General features: G+C 41.9%; 1 protein-coding gene across 2 annotated transcripts in view; it reads right to left on the bottom strand.

Moving 5' to 3' along the window:
* Positions 1 to 18,014, bottom strand: part of PTCHD4 (patched domain containing 4) — a gene marked incomplete at both ends in the record, with an annotated part of 84,861 nt that extends 66,847 nt beyond the window's left edge. The window contains one exon of one of the 2 annotated variants that reach the window (XM_084283503.1): positions 17,415 to 18,014. In XM_084283503.1, coding sequence (XP_084139629.1) covers positions 17,415 to 18,014 — 600 coding nt within the window. The remainder of the gene's footprint in view (positions 1 to 17,414) is intronic. The other variant, XM_084283504.1, reaches the window with a different exon arrangement.
* Between the last annotated feature and the right edge of the window lie 667 nt (positions 18,015 to 18,681).

Raw genomic sequence — 18,681 nt, 5'->3', positions numbered from 1 at the left:
GAAAAAGTTTCAGGTATTTCCACCCCCAAAATTATAGAATCATAAAATATCCTTTGTTGGAAGGGAATCACAAGGGTCACAGAGTCCAACTTCTGGTTCTGCACAGCACCACCCAAAATCAGATCCTGTGTCTAAGAACGTTGTCCAGATCTTTCTTGGCAGCTTGGTGCTATGACCACTACCCTGGAGAGCCTGTCCCAGTGCCTGACCACCCTCTGGGTGCAGAACCTTTCCCTAACACCCAGCCTGACCCTGCCCTGTCCCAGCTCCATGCTGTTCCCCCAGGTCGTGCTTCACACCATGCCTGCTCCCAAGCAATGGGAGTTTGCAAGCTCCGTGCAGCTGTACCATAACACTCTAGACTTACGTGTGGACCTGTGGGGGGTGTTTCAAGCCCCATCTCCATTTCTGGGGGTCTCACCACTGTTCTGGAACAAGTTGACATGCAAAGGGTGTGCAGTGTGGGAGAGAGATGAGGTGGCATGAATAACTCCAGCACTGTCTCTGGTCTGGAAAGCAGCCGGGACTGTGACTGCAGATGGGTGTTTTACCTTTACTGTGCACAGGAGCCATGGCCTGATTACTGGAAATTTTTGAGCAGGGACATATTCCCCCACCTGCCCTATTTTCAGCCCAGCTCGATAGCAGTGGGATGGAGGGCAACAAACCAGGAACTTCATATTAAGGTGCAGCGATTTGCCCCCAAACTGTTTTTCTACCCCAGGATCCCCATGCTTTCTCACATCAACAAGCTGGACAGAGTTCATATTTTTCATATTTTCAAATCCTGCTTTATGACTGACTTACAAAATGAGACGCCATATGGCTTTAGGAGTTCTGCATTGGATGGTACAGTTGTGGCCCTCTGGCTGTGCAAACTGGGACCACTTCTATGCCTCTGGCAGGTGCTAAGCCATGAATTCAGCTATTCAGGTCCAATTTGAAGAGTTGAGCTTTTCTCCCTTGTCTTGTGCACAGCTATTGTTCATCCCCAAGGATTTTCTTTGTGCCAAGGAGAAAAGTAGGAATGAATTTCTAAGGAGGGAGCACTGGCTCAAGGGAGATGTGCAAAAGAGAAGTGTTTAGCTATAGACCATTAACCCATCACACTTACATATGCAGGCATGTCAAGGAAGAACACATTTGCCAACTTTCATATTTGGCAAGCTCTCGGAATCTAGAGCATGGATATTTTATATTAAAGAACAGTTCATATTAATTCCAATTTCATATACAGCTCAAACTCGATGCTAAAAAATGTTCAAAGGAAGGCAAGAAAATTATAGGAAGTATAAATACATACATACAATACATTTTTTTTTTTTGGTGCAGACCAATGGTCCATGTAGTCCAGTTTTCATGTCTAAGGCATGACACACCACCGAGATAGCTGGTTCCATAATACAGCTAGAAAATGCTTTGGGGGGTTCCATAGATATTGTGGGCCTTCCTGCTCTTTAACAAAAGAAAGACTGAAATGAGCTGCTGGAAAGAGGGAGAAAGATCACACCTGTCCAATTTTTAACAAAGAAATCTTTCTCCTAGATGCAGGGATTTGAATGAAATTGGCAGAAAAGTATAAACAAGGTTAATGAATTAAAGCTGTCTTGCCCCAGTGACATCCAAGAGCATTTTATTATTTCAAGACTGACATGGCTTTCTTCATATGGGTGTAAATAGGACAATATTCCACCAGATATTTTTTTTCTATTGGATTAATCTTAAAGCTTCCCTGATATCCATGCAGTTATAGGTAAAACAAGAACTTACTTTCTAAAGTAAAAAAAATAAAAATAAATGACAGTAGAAAACACCAAAAATCAATAAAACCTCCGTTCCTGCCTTCTTTATGTCTTTTTAAATCAACAAAAGCAAATAGGAACAAAACAGTAAAACTTTACCATGCGCTCACATAGCCAAGCTGAAGAGTTCCTGAGGGGACAAAAATTGTCCCTAAAATGGGTCACAGGTTTTTGCTGACAGGTTCGTAAGTCCTCTGGCTTTGTGTGCATCCCACTGTGTACCTCTTTTAATTGTTTTCTCTACATTGTTTTGTCCAACACACACAAGAAGTAGGAAGAGAACCTGACAAGAAGCAAAAGAAATTGGACTTGCCTTTGTTTTCTTACTTCATATGATAGAAATGTTAAATAATAAACAGCAGAGAATAAGAAATGAGGAGTATAGCAGATCCACAGGAGTCACTTAAGCTCTTACAATCTGAAGTTTCAATAATGACACAGAAAAGAGTGCTCTTTTTTTTTCTTTTTTTTTCTTTTTTTTTTTTTTAATTATGTTTTATGTTGGCAAACATCTCTTTAATTTTCTCTTGTCTCTGCTCTTCCCAGTTTCTCTGGGGACCAGCAGCCAAAGTACTGAAAGGCTGCGATAATGTTTTATCAAAGGCAAGGAATAAAGAAACACTGGAAATCACAGAGCCAAGCGTGATGTGGCAAGATTTTGGGGCTAGGGTGGTTTTGAGGTTAACTTCCAGCTAAGCAGTTTGCAGGCTTAGTTAAGCCCAGGCTTTGAATGCAGGGTGCTGCTTGTTCTCACCCCAGGTCTTGCTCAGAAGAGCTCCATTCATGCAGCACTCCATAAGGTATAACAAGGTACTGTAGAAAGCAGCTACACTTAAGAACACTTTATGCTTCTTGCTGAAAATTTCTTATTTCTAATGAGAGAATTATTATTTTTTTTCCCCTCTCTCTTAAAAAATAAATAAATCTCAAACTTGGCATTGTGAAGCCATTTCTCTACTCTAAAGCACCCCCCTCCTCCTCTCCAGCGCACACTGTTTTTTAATGAGCTTGGCCATTTGGTAGATGGAGAGAGCCAAAAAAATGTCAAGTTTCAGATGTTTTTGAGTTTTTTCATTTCCTAAAGTTGGTCCTGAGTCTAGAAGGGGATAGTGGAAATGAAGCATTTAAGTACACCGGTATTCATACACTAAAATATAACTTTTGGTGTGATTCTGGATCTGCATAAGAGATAGCTGACTTGGATTCAAAACACTCAAGGAGATTTTTCACTCCCACACATGAATATAAGCAGGTAGTTTTCTATTTGCAAAATATGTCTTGAGATCACCCTGTAAAGCATAACCTTATCGATAAGATTTTTGTTCATAGTAGCCCATAAACTTTAAGGTGGTATTTGGTGATCATTTAACATGTATTCTTTAATTCTTATTCCAATCTAACAAATAAATAAATAAATAAGCAAAGAGTTTATAAAAGTTCATGTTATCATCTCCACTTTGGGCTTCTCATTGCCTCCCATCACTGCAAAGGTCTACCACGGGAAGACTGCTGACATTACAGACCCAGCATTTATTTATTTTTTCAACCATACCCTGTGGGAGACGGTACTTATGCTGTCTCAGACAGCACAGAGCACATTTGCAATGATAAACAAGTGTTAAACAACAGTGTGCAACAACCTGAACATTTTGCATCAGCCCGAAACCTTCATCTAGAGATTGCAGGAGCTGGTAACAATTGCCGTTATCAAGCTCCACATGCTGGGAGCAATTCATTTTGATGTAGCATTAGCGCTGCTGAGACCAGAGAGGAACCACAAGAGGTACAGAGAATGCTGAGATCAGTTCAGACTGTAGTCACTGGTCATCATGAGGTTCTAGCATGGCCCGAGACCCTGCTGTGCAAGGGCCTGTACAAACACACAACTAGAGAAGCTGCCCATGCTCCAAAGTTTCTGGAGTGTCTTTAGTTGCTGTATTTCATGGAATAACCTGGTGATGCTGCCAAAAGAAGCATCCCTTCCCTCTCCTTCCTGAGCCTGCGCCTGATCCCCGTCAAGCTCAGGAGCAGCAATTTTTGTGGAATGAGGTAAACTGAACTGGAAAACTAATCCAGGTTTATGCAAAACACAATGAGAAGGTAAAGAAAAAAGTAATAAAAAATAATTCCCTCCTTGCTGCCAGCTGGCTCAGGGTTTCTCTAATTCTTGAGCTCAAGGCTTGTAGTTCAGTGGCGGTGTCAGCTCTGCAACACCTGAATAATTTCATCCTCAAGGTGGCTGTATTTCACGGCTGAGTATTTGTCCTTCCGTGTGAGTACACAGCTGCTATTAACTTCAAGCAGAGTTTCTGATTTGGATGTGTCTCTTCAACCAGAACAAGACTCAAAACATGAAAAGTCAAAATTTGTATTCTGAAACCCTGACTCACACCGCCTAACAGAGCCTGCCTGGTTAGAAATGCCTGGACCACCTGGCTGCCTGCTGAGGTGGATGAAAAAAATGGGGCTCCTCCAGAGGCTGATTTTGGTCTTAGATGTCTCTTTGATCTTAGAGTCTCATTCTTGGGAGTATTAATCCTCTTAAAACCAATAATTTCTCAAATCCCGATTTAAATATCTGCATTAAATGCTTAAAGTTGAGTTATACATGTTCCTAGATTTATATGTTAATGTAGTTCCATTGTTAAGAATGACTTTAGGATACCAAGTAGGAAGAATATTCAGCTACAGTGTATAAATATACACTTATAATAATGTATATTTGTTGTATAAAATAATAGTAATAATACCTTTATAGCCTTTATATCTAGGATGTTTCCCTGCGAGACATCAAAACTTTTTCCTCACATAGACATTTTAAAGTTACTTTAATTTAATATATGTTAAAAATAAATTAAAAAAAAAAAAAAAGTATTTTAAATATCTCCTGGAGTGCAAAGTGATTTTGTAATTCATATTAGAATAATCTATTTGGAAATATTTTGATTGTGGGAGAAAAGGTAGTGACTGGCCTTTTAATTTAAAAGAAAAATGCTGCAGATGGTGGGATTTTGTGGTAATCTAGACATCTTTGGATTTTAAAGAAATAAATATTTAGGGAAAAATCTGATAAAATAAACCAAAGAGTAAACACATGGCAAAGCATTGCCAGAGGATAGAATCTCAATATTTGTCTTCTGAATGCACTACAAATTCTCTGTCTCACTTATGCAATAAACTGCTAGTACCTGGAAATCTATTTTAGAGGAGGATGGCATTTAATTCTGGATCCTCCAGTGAAAACTAAATCCTTATTCAGATTAATATATTTTAGATCCTTTGCAACTGTCCTATAATAATTTCCATAAAAGTCTTCCAAAACCTTGACAGAGATTTGGTGTGAAACTAAGCTGCAATGAGCTTGGGAAGGAACCTCAAATTTCCCCATGAAAAGATGCTGGGAAATTTCCTCTCAAGTCAATGCAAATATAGATTATTCCTTTGTTCATTAAGAAACACTTCACCTGACATAAGTCTTTGCTGTAATGATCTCCAGATTTAGTATATTCCCATGCTTATGGAAATTTGATGTGATTTTTCTTTTTCCAAATGAATGTGTAGTGGAATTCAGCTGCCTAATTTTAAACAACTGAAAGGTAAATGCATAATCAAAGCATTTTTTCTCATCTGTGATGTCTCCAAAGAGCAAGTTCATTTCCTCCTGATGTAGATGTTTAGAAAAAGAGAAATTAATTGCTTCTGAAGGTTCGCCATTCGCTTCTCTGGCTACTCATTGGGCTCTGTTTAGATTAGACAGTGAACATAAAAGGGCTCAAATAGAAGAAATGTATCCCGTCTTGGGCATTTAGGGTAAGTTTTCCTACAGTGACTCCCACTATGGGTGGTAGGGCAGGATCTGACTCTCCAGACCTGACCAAGTACCACTCACTGTAGCAAATGTCCTGCTGTTGTGGGCATTTGTGAAGAGAAAGAGAAGTGGCCCGACTACAAAATCCATTTCACAAACATCACCAATGTAGTCCTGAAGACTTGTGCAGCTTTTGGTCTGCAAATGCACTCAGTTGGGACCAAAATACAGCAGAACGGATCCAGCTGAATATTTTTAAGTGTCCTGCTCAATAGGGATTTTACACTGTCTGCTTCAAGAATTTTTCTCTGGCACAACCAGAACCTCATTAGTGAATGACAAAATTCAACAGGGACAACATGGAGCCAATTTGTGACATCATGCTTATGAGGGTTTTTCAATTTAAAGTACTGGGGTATTTAGCACAAAATGGCAAAACCGCTACAAGTCCAGTACATTAAAAATCCACAGTCAGCACAAAAAATTCAGAAGAAAACTGATTTTATTCTAGAAAGTTAAAAAAAAAAAAAAAGGACAAAGACAAAAGGAAAATCTATCAAGGCTTCCACGATTATTTAACACATCAGTTACAACATCTGAAGCACTGTTCAAATTCAGTGTATGGAGTGATATTTGTCCTGCAGAACTTGGTCTCTAATAAGATGAAGGATGAAGGACAGCACTAAGCAGTGAAATATCCATACTTGCCAAGCAGTGTCAGAGTCAGAATTAAAACCAAATGCTCTTTCCATGGGGGCTATAAAATCCTGACTTTCACATCAACTTTGTCTTTGACCTTGGTCATACCATTTAAGCACTGTATCTTCAATACAACATTTGCAATACTCAGCTAATAGGAATCTGTTTTGAGGGGCAAACCCAGATTGGTCTGTGGGGACCAGAATGCAACCAAAACTCTGCAGAAACTTGTTTTATTTTCTGCTCAGGTTCCTAACTGTTCCAGTTGTGTCTGTGTAAATTCTCTGACTCAGCTGGTGCTGACAACTCCTCCTTGTTTAATACTATCCGTGAATTCCATTTCTGCACAGTTCAATTCCACTTTCTGATAATTAATAGAGATGTTAGACGAGACCAGACCTAATGCAAATTCTCAAGATACCGTGAAAGATACCTTCCATAAACTTGTTACATTATCATTTATCATGATTCTTTATTTACAGTCTTTCAGCCAGTTTCCAACCCACATAACTGATTTAGTTTTTCTATTAGGATTTCCCTTACTAGCCAGAAAATGGGCTAGACTGACCTTATAAACCTTTTACATCTTTGACCTCTTAATGTTACACAGAAGCATGAGATTGCCCATAAAACTCCAACACCTCTTTGACTGAATTTCTCCAGCTGCACCATAGCACTCTGATGGAAAAATCAATGTGATGAGGAAGATCTGAGCTGCAGCAGAATATGAATTCTTGAAGATGTGGTCCTGCACCAAAATCACCATCCCACTGTGAAAAGCATTCCTTTACATAACAGCTGTCCTTCCTGCCCTGTTTTCTGCTTGAAGAGGCTATAAGAAAGACCCAGTTCAAACTGGTCCAGTGCTTTAAGGATGCACTTGATTCTTTGAGTTTCATCCTGGGCTATTCTCTGTCTTGGCTACTTTTTACTTAGCTGCCTTAAAGAAAGTGGGGAAAAAAAATCCGTTTTCTGCTTTTATTTTTTCCCTGTCATTTTTGCTACTTCAAAGATTAGTTGGGTTTTCCAACAAAAAAGTATCAGAATCATTCCAAAGGGAGCTTTGTACACATCTGTTAAGTAGTGACAAATTACCTGTTTTAACTATCTTTTTGAGATGAATATTCTGATGAAAAGATCATTGAACATATGCTATTACAGCATTTGGCATTTATATAACACATTTTCCCTTCAAGGATGCACTTCTTTTTCTCCCACCTCTGAAATCTTACACTAGAACCAAGAAAACGGCAAAAGTTGCATTAATAAAAGCTTGATTCTGTTAGGAGGTAAATATATATATATATATTCTTTAAAATTAATTTCTTCTAAAAAAATAAAAATAAAAATAAAAATAAAAAAATAAAAATAAAAATAAAAATAAAAATAAAAATAAAAATAAAAATAAAAATAAAAATAAAAATAAAAATAAAAATAAAAATAAAAATCAAGCAAAACTTCAGAAGGGCTGGGAGCTCTTAAGCTTGTCAAGCCTGTGAATTTATTTTTGAGTATATACCTAAATCCTAATAATACTTTTGCTAATCTTGAAGCCTGGGGAAAGAATTCTTTGGAGAGACATCTGAAAATATTCAGCAATGCTCATGTTTCTTTGCCTGTGCCTCAACTTCCTATGCAATTTACAATAATTGTGTGTACATCAACAGGGTGACTAGCAGGTTTTACTTGCAGATAGAAAATAAGTTATGGAGAGGACAATTAATGTTTGTTAATGAAGAAACATCATTGGTAGAGCATCTAATACCAGACTTTCCAACTGCTCCTGAAGAAAAGAAGCGTGTTTGCCATTTGGATCCAGAACAGTTTGTGGTGAGGTCTCTTCTGGGGGTAGTTTTGCACTTCTCTCAGTAGAACAAGAGTCAAGAAAGTGAGCAAAGTGAGTGTGGATTTTAAGGAGAAAAAGAATATTTTCATGTTGCATCTGCTCATCTTTGAAATTGTTAATGCATTTAGTTCATGAATCAAGATCTATTCTAAGAATCCATCCTGGAAAATGTCTAGGAAAAAGGCGATTTGTATTTGTCTCAGGCCATGTCAAACAGATTGCATTGCATAATGAAGTACTGCTAACAGCATCTTTCTTCTTAACGAACTACATAATGCTTTATGAACTAAACCCTTTTGGAGATCTGGGGGTGAGGATCACTTGTCCCATCAATACAGTGCCTTGGTCTCCAATGAAATATGGTGTTCACAAGAGCCAGGGCATCCTGATGGGGGGCAAACTCAGTGACCCCCCCCCCCCCCCCCCCCCCAAGTGTGGGTGGGGCCGCGGCCAGGTTGCACTATCAAGGCAGTGCACCTGCTAGGGCAGAGTTTGGAAGACCTCTTTTCTCTGCACTGATTTAAAATGGAGGCAATCTCCCACTTCCCCAGAGTTTGAAATTTGACAATGAAAAAGTTCTGAGAGTTATTTCAGTTCAAAATGTGGAAAAACACTTCATTTCTAATCTGTAGAATAATGTGAGAACAAATTATCTTTGAATTATTTTAAAATAACACTTTGAAAGAACTATTGAAACATGAAAAATATAAATATTTAACTGGGGGCATGTCCAAGTGAAACTATTGGACCCTGCCCTTCACTTTTCACCCCCCAAGACAAAAACTAAGGGCAAGGTAGGCATTATTTCACAGAAGCTTTTATTTTCAGGAGTACTGTAACTACTCAGAGAAAAGGATTCAGCTGAAGTGTTATGGGCCTGCCCTATAAGCATCACAGATAATGTGTGATTTAGCACAGAAGTAGCAGAAGTCTGTGGTCACTTCTGAATTATAGTACCCTTTATGTAGCTGTTCGCACACGTGCAAAACCACACCACATATATGGAAAGAATGACACTTCCCCACCAGAAAGACAACACTTGTGTAACACTGCTGGGAACAGCTGCACAAGGTGCAAGAAAAGTGAGACCCTCTCTTACACATGTGGGAAAATTTTTAGGTGTCCTCTGAACCAGTGCTATAGGTGATTACTATATTCCCAGTATATTGTGGAAGGATATAGATTAACCATTCAGGCTTTCCTGTGGTGGTATTCAATGGCATCTCCTAGGTCTCTCACCAGATGCACAAGGAAATTAATTGAGGTGGACTGATTTATTAGGTGTTTAATCTTTAAACCCAAATTGCTTACTTTAGGTAGGTGGGCTTCATTGTACTTTAATCCTCTGGGAGGTGGCATTGCCTTCAAAGGCATGGGACAGGCAGGCAAAACAGCCCTTTGCCTTCTCAGATGCTCTCAGAGCAGACAAGCAATCTGTTTTTGGGCCTGGTGCAACAGGTATTTTTAAAGAAAAAATATCTTGGGAGATGCCAGAACGTCTGCCTTCATAAGAATTGAAGAAACTTTACACACATATGACTTCTTCCATCTTAATTGTAGCCCATTACCAGAGTAAAACCTTTCTGCACTAAAAACCAAGTAGTGATGTGCCAGTCTCACAATCTGCCATCCCATGTCATCTCCCTGGCTGCAGAGTGCACTGGAAGAGGGAACATCTGGGGCCAGAAATGCAAAACTAGGGAGAAAGGCTGACCTCATGGCTATGAGAGGGCTGACCAATGTCTCACAGAGCCACTGCTGGATCTGCAGAGCTGGCCTTGTGCAGGAACTACCCACCAATGCCTGAGCAGGGTCAAGGGGAATAAAATCACCAGCAAAAGCTCTGTGCCATACCAGAGTCGCCTACTGACAAATTATTCTGTTTGTCCTTGAGCTGGTTCCACAGTAATTCCGTATAGCTAGAAATCTTCCTGATGCCACCAGATCACACTTACTAGTGTCATCAAAGACCACCTCCAAGCATTTCACCCTAATCTCCTGCTCCCCAGCAGCCTGACCAGTGTAAAAGTGAGACTAATACATGTGCGCTGCATGTGAGCATCCCTGCAGTACAGCAGAACACTTCCATCGCTCTCTCCCTGTGCAGGATGCCTCACAGCCCCTCTACCAGGCAGTTCCTTTACTATCTATTCTCCACATGAGCCTCCTGCACCTTGGTAGGTATGAAATCAGAGATCAGGACTAAAACAGTAAGCAACAGAGGCATAAAGACTTTATACCTTGTACTTTCTGTCTTCCTTTCTCTTTACCATCACACAGTACTTGCTTTCCTAAGTTGTAGACTTTGTTTCACAGGTATTTAAAGCTGCTTTTCAGCTCAAGTCTCAGCCACACACAGCATGCCTTGCTGGTTGCACCAGAAGTGTGCAATGGATGTGGGGTCTGCATAAATTAAAAGTTTTCATAGAAATGTATGATCATGGTTTTAAACACTTACTTAATTCCTCTCAGAAAACCTGTCAACATTTTTTTCACCTTACTTCTGTAATGATAACTGTGCAGACCTCTGCATAAGGCTCTTTTATCTCTTAATATCTGATGAGGTTTAATATAGTTTTTGTTTTAGATTAGTATTTTCAAAATATTCAGCACAACCTTACCCACATAATTTTTAATTTACTAAAAATGACATGTATGCAGCATGTATACACATGTATACATATAGCATGTTAAATATAAGAACTTCTTTGGACGTCTTGTCCTTAAGAGTGTTTCTCCAACTTTTAAGGGTCTCCTCTCCTCTCCTCTCCTCTCCTCTCCTCTCCTCTCCTCTCCTCTCCTCTCCTCTCCTCTCCTCTCCTCTCCTCTCCTCTCCTCTCCTCTCCTCTCCTCTCCTCTCCTCTCCTCTCCTCTCCTCTCCTCTCCTCTCCTCTCCTCTCCTCTCCTCTCCTCTCCTCTTTCCTTTCTGAACATATTTTGGAAAGAAAGATATTGGGAATGGCTGAGTTTAGAAGATGCTATGTCAGCATAAAAACACCGTTTGAGGATATCTAGAGAAAATGAGGCATTTTTAGTGTCCTGTACATTACAGAATGAAACTATGAGTTTAACTCTGAATATTTATATATGCTTATATATATATATACATTTTTTTCTCTCCACAGAAGAACAGCTATTGTAGGAAGACACCAAAATGTTACTGGACTTTCCACCTTTGGCTACTGGTTGACATTCAGCCCAGATGCAAAGTGGCGACCGGTTGTTACTGACCACAGAGACTTGGAATTGCATCTTCCTTTTCTCTCAACCCAAACAACCTTCCAATTGCTCTTTATTATTATTCACATCACGGCAAGGTCTCCAAATGGCCTGGCATTGCATAAAAGGCTGTCCCTCCCCGCAAGTGCTGACAAAACTAAAGAGCGGAATAGCTGGGAAGGAAAGGCATAAAGCAGCTGACCAGGGTCATTCGTGAGGTCAAGGGCAAAGCCAAAATTAAAACCAGCATCTGCCATGTTAGAGGAGACCATGTCCTCTCTCTGATACCAGACAGCTCTGACTCTGTGGTACTATACCCTGGCTGCAATACAGTATGTCTCACAGCTGCCTGATTCTTAGACTTTGCCTCTTTACACATCTGCACTGTATGTAGCATGCTTGAAAAGTAATAATAAGGTTCAGACAACATAAAATTAGCTCCTGTGAGTAATCCCTAGTTAGCAGGACTAAGTGAGTTTAAAAGCTCTTGTCCCTGTCAGTGGTCAGACCTCTGAGTATGAGTTATCCACACAAGCTTTGCACTGCTGAATCCCTGAGCAGTTGGAGAATATTTTCTTTGCATTCATCATCATGGCCATTAAACTCAACTGTTAGAGGGGAAGGAATGAGACCCCAACACAAGGAACCCACTGTCCACAGCCTTGCTAGGGTGAAGGTGGAATTTACCCCAGAGACCAATGAGGAAATTTATGGCTGTGATGTGTTGCCCTGAAGAATGGCAGTGCAAAAAGAGCACCATAAAATTTAACATTGCTTTGAGAGATCTCTGCTCTGTTCCTGCTCTTTTATTTTTATTTTATTTTTATTTATTTATTTTTTTAACTTTAGGACAGCTTGTTCTGGTACAGATTAATTCTGTTACTTGTCCCTGGCCCAGGCAGGGCTGATGGTCTGACCTTCCTTTTAGACAAGAGCCCAGTCCAGCAGAGCTATGGAAGAGAACTTTCTTAATGTATTGAGTACATGAAGGAGTGGAAACATTTCCCAAACATGCAAGAAATGCTTCATTTCTTGCCCACACTGAGGAAGCAGGCTGTCTGACCACAAGAGCTGCAGGGACATCTTGTGTCAAGGGCACAGCTAAATCCACTGCAGACACCAGCTCCACCAGCCCCTCCAGCAAGGTGGGTCTGAAGCCCTGCCTAGTCCTGCTGGAGAGTACAGAAATGCATCTGGAAGACCAACAGAGTCGTTTTATTTTTGTTTTGTTTTGAAATAAGTTTTCCCAGCCTGTGAGCAAGAAGAAGCCACTTGCTTTCAAACATATTATGCCTTGCTTTCATGCTACCGAGCAGCTGCTCCAAGCTCAGCCTGCCCAATCGTGTCTTGATCCGAGAGGCTGAGATGAAAACTATCTGCTGCTTCCAGACTTCCTCCTCTGATCCTCTCCCTGCTCACATTTTATTGTTTTGATTTGACTTAGCAGCTTTTGCCAGCCAAAAAGCACTTCACAGGATCCTGAGCCACAGGCTTGGCTTGGGGCGGGTGGGACTATGAATGGGTACAGAACTGCACTGCCGCCAAGGAAGCATCTGGAGAACACTTGTCCTTGCTGTCAGAGTGATCTCATGCCTGAAACAACTTTGCAGAAGCAATAATAAGTTTGTGGCTACTGCTGATATGCTGATGCCTGCTCTGGTGTGGATGGGCTCTGGTCTTATATCCCCTCTGTCCCATGACACTCTGCCAGGGCTATCTAAGGAGAGATTAATCTTAGAGCAGCAAAAACTCCACAAATGCAAATGGAGCAAGACTCATTAAGAAGTACAGCTGCTAGAGTGAGAAAAAAAAAGAGAGAGAATATGGCCAGTAACAAATCTGCAATTACAGCTTTCAAGATGTTAAGTGAATGCAAGTAACTTTTCTACTTGAGCACTAAAGGATTCAATACCCTGTTGATGTGCTTATCACAATTGCAGAAATAGAGATGTCTGTTTTATTGGCTGCTGTTTAGTGTAGTGTTCATAAATGACTGATACTTAAATAATTGAAGGCAGTATTACGAAAACCAATCTGCTCTCAAAGGCTCTTTCTAACCAGCAGTTGTATTTGTTCTGATCTCAGAGAAATAAGTTCCAAGTTACTATCTTTTCTCAGACAATAAACATGAAAAGAAACAGTAAAAGTGAAATACTTGGAAAAAATGCTTTCACGTATGTATTTTTTTCCAGGTTAGAACTGTGTTTTGAAATAATTTTCATTCTTTGCAGTGTTGTTTTTAAATTATTGTTCCCTGCTAAAGACAGCAAATTTGCTGGGGTTGCTGACAAATCAGGCTTAAACACAGTTTCCTTCCTCGTATATGACAGTACACAAGAAGCAATCCCCATGTAATCGATAAACCTGTCCATACTAATAAATAAAATGTGCCTCAGACGATACTGCCATGTGGCAGGGGCAACACATACCCAAGCAGATACACACTATTATCCTCAGAACAGAGTAGATATGGATACTGAGAATGGACCCTCACTCCAACTATCTCCCAGGACATTCCCTGGCACTGTCTGGGATAACTACCAGACAAACATCATACCTGGGAATACACTTGTGAGTTAACAGTTTACGAGGGTCAGTGCTCAGTGTAGATTTGCCAGGTTTACGTGATAAGGGCACAAGCCAGACCCCAAGCACAGGAACACCTGGGATGGGGAAAACATGAGCAATCTTGCCCCACAACATATCTCAGAAGTCTCCATCCAGGCTTCATACATTCAGCTATGGTTTCCTGCTTGCCACGGTCTATCTGCATGACCTTGGGCAAGACATTTTTCTGGCTGGGCTGCAGACTGCAGCATCGTGTAGCAATGGTTGTAACGGTGCTGGCCGGGGTCCCCAAAGCAACGGGAGCTGGGATTTCCATACAGCTTTGTTCACCTGGCCTCTTGGAAGAGTAAACCTGTCTACATTGACCCCTGATTTGCCAGAGTGGGTTTTAAACCTACCTTAGGCTTTTGAAACCGTGCTGCAATCTGCACTGTGGATATTAATTGCCATCTTTCTGCTCCTCCTCTATCAAACAGAAAGACCAGGACATCCCTCCTTATGGAGGGGCAGGGAAGATAGATGTATTCAAGGCTATTAAGCCCTTCCAATACTTCAGCAAGTAATGAATGATCATTACCCTACAAAGACAGATTTTCTCAGGAAAAGCCAAGCAGTTTCATTACACTTTGCCCCAAACCAGCTGTTTCAAAACCAGAACAGTTTGCTGAAATCTGGTGTACAGGGAAGGAAAAGAGTACAAGAGGTTTTGCCGGTCCCAGACAGGGCAGGAGAGGGGCTGGAACACCTCAAGATTGTACTGCAGTTCCTAAACAAGCCCAGGTCGATGCTTGCCCCCTGTCAGATGCAGACTAACCACACAGATGGGATATCTTCATGGTTTGTAAACCCACAGGATCGTTCTTAGAAGAATTTTATTCAATCTGAGGTTGTTCTTAAAAGAACAAGACAGCAAATTTTACTGGTATTAACCAAAAAGTGAGGAAACCCTAGAAGATCCTGGTGGGTCCTTACTGCTTGCAGGGAAGTTTAGCTGAGATAGCTCCCAAGGACGTGGACTGGTCAGTGTGATGAACCAGGTAAGGTCAGGAAGATTTGGCTCTCTGGTTTGTATTTTCATTAGATCTGGCCACAACCACACTTTCATGTTGTGATTCAAGTAAAAAGAAATTAGAAATCTCATAGCTACAGCCACAGTGGTTGTTCCCTTTGCTGGACATCCAGACACTGATCTAACTCAGTGGGTGTAGCATCCAAGGTGGTCCTGGTTAAACACACCCATAAAACCCTGGAGCAAGTGACACAGGCCTAGGTCTCCACAGCCTTTTCTCAGAGGTGCAGAGACAGGGGAGGCAGTAAATAAATCCAGGAGCCTGGATTAAACTGGGATTTTCAAGCCATGGCTTGAGGGAGAGCAAGAAATGATTCCCCACAACTTCCTAACTCTGTAGCTTCATAGGTGGGGCACTGAAATGACAGAATGGGAGCACCTGGATAATTAATCTGTGCAAAGCAATAATTTATCCCCAGCAGCTGGAGTCAAGGTGAATCTCTGAGGACACGGGATAGCTGAAGGCCAGCCCAGCTTCAGGGCTGACCATAGTGCCACAAACAAGTCCCTCCTGTACCAGAGAAGGAAAAACCTTATCAAAGTGTGTCTCTTTCCCAGAAGCATCAGGGACTCTGCCTTTCCGCAGACACGGGTTGTATTTTTAAGTTTTTCTCTAAAGTGTACCCACAGGTTTTGGTGGTTTACCTTCCTTTACTGAGAGGTGGGTAGGAAGATCCCAGCTTTGTTCCACTTTAAAGCTAGATACTTAAGGACATCTACTCCTTACACAACAACTAGTAGGAGTGGAGGTGCCATGCTTTGGGAAAACATTTGTCTGTGTGAATTACCTACCAATTACTCTTATTCCATTAAATCTCTAATTCATGCCACTTTTTTTTTTTTTTTTTTTTTTTAATCTATAAAAAAGGACAAGCTGTAGGCACACTCTTGGTAAAAAACACATCGCAAGTGATCCCATCCCAGTTGTGGCAGGCTCAGTTAGGGTTTCTCTACATGAGGAAATTAATCTGGATTAAGAGTAGAATGACTATTTCTGTGGGGGGCTGGGTGATAGCAATATTAATCCAGATTACCCATGTCTCCATCAAATTAGCTTTATCTCAACTTTAAAAATAAATTAAAAAAATATGAAAGAAGACACTTTTGTTCTGTAATAGAATTGTCTTCATAATGAACTAAATGACAAAAATTATTCGGGGGTATTTAATCTAGAGTAACTCGGTGTTTCTAGCACTCCTTGCACTCAGGACTTTCTGACAGCAGCAAGGACACCTTTCCATTTCCACATGCTCAAACAGCCACAACTCTGCACAAAGCAATTACTGTAACATATCCAGCAGTGGGACCAAATCCCACGTGTCCCAACCAGCCCTTTTACTGAAGGAAAAAGACCAATAAAATTAATCTATATTTCTGGTTTAGTTTTTGGGGCAGGAACTTAACTTTTTGTTTGTTTGTTTGTTTTTGTTTTGTTTTTCCTAGTAAACAAACAGTAAGAAACAAATGATAACTTCAGGACGTGGCTGGTATTTGCAAGAGCACTATCTCCCCTATCCTTGAGAGGCTACGGTAAGGACCATGTCTTCTTCCCTATGTCCTGAGCATGAGTATCTAGCATCTTAAGGATTTTGTTAAACTCTGTTAAATTAATCCTGCAATGGTTGGGGAAGCATGCAGATATGCTGTAATTTGCAGAAACTTCTTCCACCATCCACCTGCAAACTTTACACCTTATTTGCTCATAGGAGGTTAGTGAGCCCGATTGCTCCCTTTGAGAAGGAAAGAGGTGCTTGTGTGCCGGGGGAATATTCCTGAGACAGTTGTGCTGAATTATTTATTATTTTAGGACTGAAAGACTGAAACTTCTTTCACCTTTTACCTCATTTCGCCTCTGCTGGAAGCCTCTAGCTGATGGGATCTGTCCCAAAACTCCAGTCCATCCATCAGCACCAGATCTAATTATTTTCACACAGAGAGCAAAAATTCCACCTCCCTTCCCCTTCTTTGCATGCAGGTAAAGAAACAGAAAAAGAAGGCAGGACACCTTTCTTTTTTCTGGCCATATTAAAGATAAATTACCCTGCTTCACAGTGAGGCTGTAATAAGTGACAGTGAACCCCCTCTAAGCCCCCCACCCCCAAGTTCGCGACCTCCTGTCCCTTTTCCCGATGCATTAACCCCTCAAGGCATTGCAAGGTCTCCCGGTCCCGAGGCTGTTCTCCGCTCCCTGCTGCTCCTGGTTCCTTAGCGTACCGTGTCCCCCGCCCTCCCTCCTCGTACAGAACAATAGCAAGGCACCAGTTTCAGCTGCTTCCCGAGGAAAGCCCAGATCACACATATTTAGAGAGAAAGAGATAGATATGATTATATTTCTCCTGCTGTTTAGGACAAGAAATGAAGTGCTGCCTCTTTAATTGGCAAAAGCATGCAGTAAGAGCATACCTTTAATTTAGTGTTGGGATAGCTCACTTGCACCCTGGCTGTTGTCTTATTGGAGAGGGCAGCCTGCCTCAGATCCTCTAGCACTGAAATAATATCATCCAGCACGCATTTCTTATCCTGATTTCTCAATACACACAGATGGGAAAAAGTATAATTATAGCCTTTGTAGTTCACCTTCATTTCCAGCACGGCTCGGTGGATCTGCAGGATCACATCAGCCTGATGCAAAATATTGCCTCCGGGTTTGGAGAGGAGAATCACCCTGCCATACCTCCCCGGGGTGTGCAAGTCCGAATACAGCTGGCTTTTGGATTGATCGAGGGAGAAAAGGCTGCTGGCTAAGCTCCTCTCGATCTTGGCCAGGCTGTGGCTGGGGGCTACCAGGCTCTCCAGGTCAGTGTCAGGCTGGAAGCGGTTGAGCAGGCTGAAGCCGAAGATGATGGTCAGGACTGCGGGCACAGTGAGGAAAAACACCGGATGCCTGCTCACGAATAAGCCCAGCTTGTAGAAAAACGACTGGAGCCCTCTGTGTATCACCTGCCGCAGCATCCTCCACCAGATCCAGCCTGCAGATGCTCCTGGCCGTCTTAGAAAGCACATGTGACATGTGTAGCTCCTTACCCCTTCCTGTCAGTTTCCCTTTCTCTCTCCCTCTCTCGCTCTACTACTCCTTTAAAAGACTGCAGCAAGTTGCAGCAAGACAGCCAAATATTGATCAATGGTGTGTGTGTGTGTGTGTGTGGTGTGTGTGTGTCGGGGTGGAAGGGACCGGGCAGAGAAAGGAGGAGGGGGGGTCCTTGCCTTTTTTTTTTCCTTGCTTTTTTTTTTTTTTTCTTGCTTTTTTTTTTTTTTTTCCCTCGCTCTTTTTTTCCCTTCCTCCCTCCCCCCGAGCGAGTAGCATCCCCCTCCACCACCACCCTTTCCCGGGTGCCCCCCTTTCGCCTCCGAGGCTCGGGCATTGCACCGGGAGCGCTGCCGGCTCTGCAGTGCCCGCTCCGCGCAGCCCCGCTTCTCCGGGCGGTGCAGCCAGAGTCGGCTGCGGACCCCCCCTCCCTGACCCCCACCCTCCCCCGGCTCCAAAACAACGCTTTGCACCCCTCTTTCCTCCCCCCTCACACACAAGCGTGGGGAATTTGCCGGGGCGAGAGGATGATGCTGCATTTTAACATCTCCCGACCCCGCGGTGCCCCCCCCTCCCCGTCCCTATCAGCCCGCCCCATCCCCGCCCGACCCCCCGAGTCCCCCTGCTCTCCTCCAGCTGCCGGAG

The sequence above is a fragment of the Netta rufina genome (assembly GCF_964035555.1).
Source record: "Netta rufina genome assembly, chromosome: 3".
Classification (NCBI taxonomy): domain Eukaryota; kingdom Metazoa; phylum Chordata; class Aves; order Anseriformes; family Anatidae; genus Netta; species Netta rufina.
The sequence above is the reverse complement of the archived record's forward strand: the minus strand, read 5'-3'. Positions and strand labels throughout refer to the sequence as shown.